This window comes from Carica papaya, chromosome 8, assembly GCF_054855325.1.
Source record: "Carica papaya isolate Zhongbai chromosome 8, ASM5485532v1, whole genome shotgun sequence".
Taxonomy (NCBI): Eukaryota; Viridiplantae; Streptophyta; class Magnoliopsida; order Brassicales; family Caricaceae; genus Carica; species Carica papaya.
The window spans coordinates 11555737-11558355 of NC_142316.1; the positions used below are offsets into that span (position 1 = coordinate 11555737).

At 36.1% G+C, this 2619-nt stretch overlaps 1 protein-coding gene across 1 annotated transcript; it reads left to right on the top strand.

The window, feature by feature from the left end:
* The first annotated feature begins 234 nt into the window (after positions 1 to 234).
* LOC110810738 (aquaporin PIP2-2) lies at positions 235 to 1811 on the top strand. Its single transcript, XM_022037012.2, has 4 exons — positions 235 to 677; positions 766 to 1061; positions 1155 to 1295; positions 1428 to 1811. The coding sequence occupies exons 1-4, from the start codon at positions 377 to 379 to the stop codon at positions 1545 to 1547; spliced, it is 858 nt and encodes a 285-aa protein (XP_021892704.1). The 5' UTR covers positions 235 to 376; the 3' UTR covers positions 1548 to 1811.
* Positions 1812 to 2619: the final 808 nt, after the last annotated feature.

Below are 2619 nucleotides of genomic sequence, written 5' to 3' on the forward strand. Positions count from 1 at the left end.
TAATTTGCACAAATAATATTAAAATATTTTGAAAGACCCATCATAAGCAAGAGTTCTTCCCAAATTATTATTAGTCCAAACCTTTTCTAAAAAATGATACAAATAATGGAAGTTAAATTTAGTCAGAGAAGATGAAAACAGAAAGCCACACCTCAGGCCGAGTATTAGGTGGGGTCAGAGAAAATGAAAATGAAAGAAACCACATAATTATGGAAATGGGTCGGCAATGCTTAACCACTCCCCACTTCCCACATTTCCCACATATGTATATATACATATTGTCTAATCTCTTCTTTTCTTCATCATCTTCGTCACAACACTGAAACAAATCAGCTTCACTTGAATATTTCTCAAAAAATCCCTGTATTCTTCTGCAATGGCTAAAGACATCGAGGTAGGCGGAGAGTTCCAAGCCAAAGATTACCATGACCCACCTCCCGCTCCATTGATTGACCCTGAAGAGCTCACTAAATGGTCTTTTTACAGAGCCTTAACAGCCGAATTTGTTGCCACTCTCCTATTCTTGTACATCACTGTGTTGACAGTCATTGGCTACAAAAGCCAGACTGACAAAAATCAAGGCGGCGACGATCGTGGTGGTGTTGGCATTCTTGGTATTGCTTGGGCTTTTGGTGGCATGATTTTCATTCTCGTTTACTGCACTGCCGGCATTTCAGGTGAAATTATTTTATTCTAATATGCAATTTGTGATCAAAAGATTTTGAAATTTATTTGATTTTAATTGATGGTTGCAATTATGAGCAGGAGGTCACATCAACCCAGCTGTTACTTTCGGCTTGTTCTTGGCTAGGAAGGTGTCCCTGGTCCGAGCCGTATTGTACATGGTGGCTCAGTGTTTAGGAGCCATTTGTGGATGTGGGTTGGTGAAGGCTTTCCAAAAGGCTTGTTACAACAGATACGGCGGTGGAGCTAACCAGCTTGCTCTTGGCTACAGCACTGGCACAGGATTGGGTGCTGAGATTATTGGGACATTCGTTCTTGTTTATACTGTTTTTTCTGCCACTGATCCCAAGAGAAATGCAAGGGATTCCCATGTTCCTGTAAGTTCATTAATTAATTTTACCAGTTAAAATGAATATAATTTTTGGGTTTTAACTGTGTTTATGTTAAAAAAAAAAAAAAAAAAAAAAAAGGTATTGGCACCATTGCCAATCGGATTTGCTGTGTTCATGGTGCATTTGGCAACCATTCCAGTAACTGGTACTGGCATTAACCCAGCAAGAAGCTTCGGAGCTGCTGTAATCTTCAACCAGGACAAGCCATGGGATGACCATGTATGTCCTCCTCTCTCTCTCTCTCTCTATAAATATATACACACTCACACACACATATATCTATCTTATCTATCTTTTCTAAAAAAAATGGATTCCGATAAATACCCATTAATTTCTTCAAAAACATTTCAGTGGATATTCTGGGTTGGACCTTTCATCGGTGCCGCAATTGCTGCATTCTATCACCAGTTCGTGCTGAGGGCATCTGGGTCTAAATCTCTTGGATCCTTGAGGAGCTCCTCCAACATATAAATTTTCTTCAAAATATTTCAACCAAAATGGAGGAAACTTATAAATCTTGACAAGAGAGAGAGCTTTTGGAATCTGTAAAATATATATCAAGATGAAGTCAATGTGTGTGTTTTCTTCTCTATACTGGGCACTTAAATTTTAAATGTGCGCCCAAATCCTCAATCTGTTATTTTCTCCTCTTCTCTTCTTTTAATTTCTGTATGTCCTGTAATGATCTACAATAATAATTTGGAAGAAAGTGTTATCTGATATTATTTTCTCTCATTATCTTTTCCTCCTACTTCATCAAATGTTGATCTTTGAATCTTAAAGCATTTGTATATGTATATGTATATGTATATGTATATGACAGTGATTATTATCAAATGACGTAAAGTCAATCCTTCTGGACAAATCCGTAAATTTCTATTTTGTATTTCATTGAAAGTCCATATTAGGAGGATACACTTCTATACTCCATAAATCAAAAATATGAATTCACTTTTAAATTTTTTCAGACTTTTACCTTTCTCCAAAATTTTCTTCTCAACCTGCCAATTATATACATCTCCAACTCAGTCCCATTCTTCCTCTATAAAACTAAGTATTATAGAAGATAGAGATGACAATTCATGCATTACAATTCTGAATTCCTTCTACTATTTCTACGACTAAAAAAATTAACTAGTAATGGAAGAGATACGGTTTAAGCAATTGTACATAATTTTTTTACGTCATAGAGACTATACCTATGGAGATAAAAGGTAATACAAGAATTTGCAAGAAACTAATTCAAAAAATTCAAGAGTTCTTTTCAAGTAGGATGGTGGCTGTTTGGATATTAGTACACTGAGAAGTCCAACAACTGAAGTTCATCTTTCTTTGGATAACTGTCGGAGTGATTTTCTCGAGAATGAAAGTTTGCAAGAATACACTTCAAAATCAAGCATAATCTTTGGAGAGACTAAACAAAAGCTTCCAACTGGTATGAATAGTTCTGAACTCAATCTAGAGTATTCTTACCAAGCCTCTCTAATGCTAAAAGAGAGAAAAAGTTCCGACCTTATTCATAGTGTAGTGTTAGTGGATGGTT

Bases quoted from the DNA above. Each gene is read 5' to 3' on its own strand.
- LOC110810738 (XM_022037012.2), top strand. From the start codon at position 377: ATGGCTAAAGACATCGAGGTAGGCGGAGAGTTCCAAGCCAAAGATTAC. The intron at 678-765 runs GTGAAATTATTT...AATTATGAGCAG, and splicing joins CTGCACTGCCGGCATTTCAG to GAGGTCACATCAACCCAGCT. The intron at 1,062-1,154 runs GTAAGTTCATTA...AAAAAAAAAAAG, and splicing joins CAAGGGATTCCCATGTTCCT to GTATTGGCACCATTGCCAAT.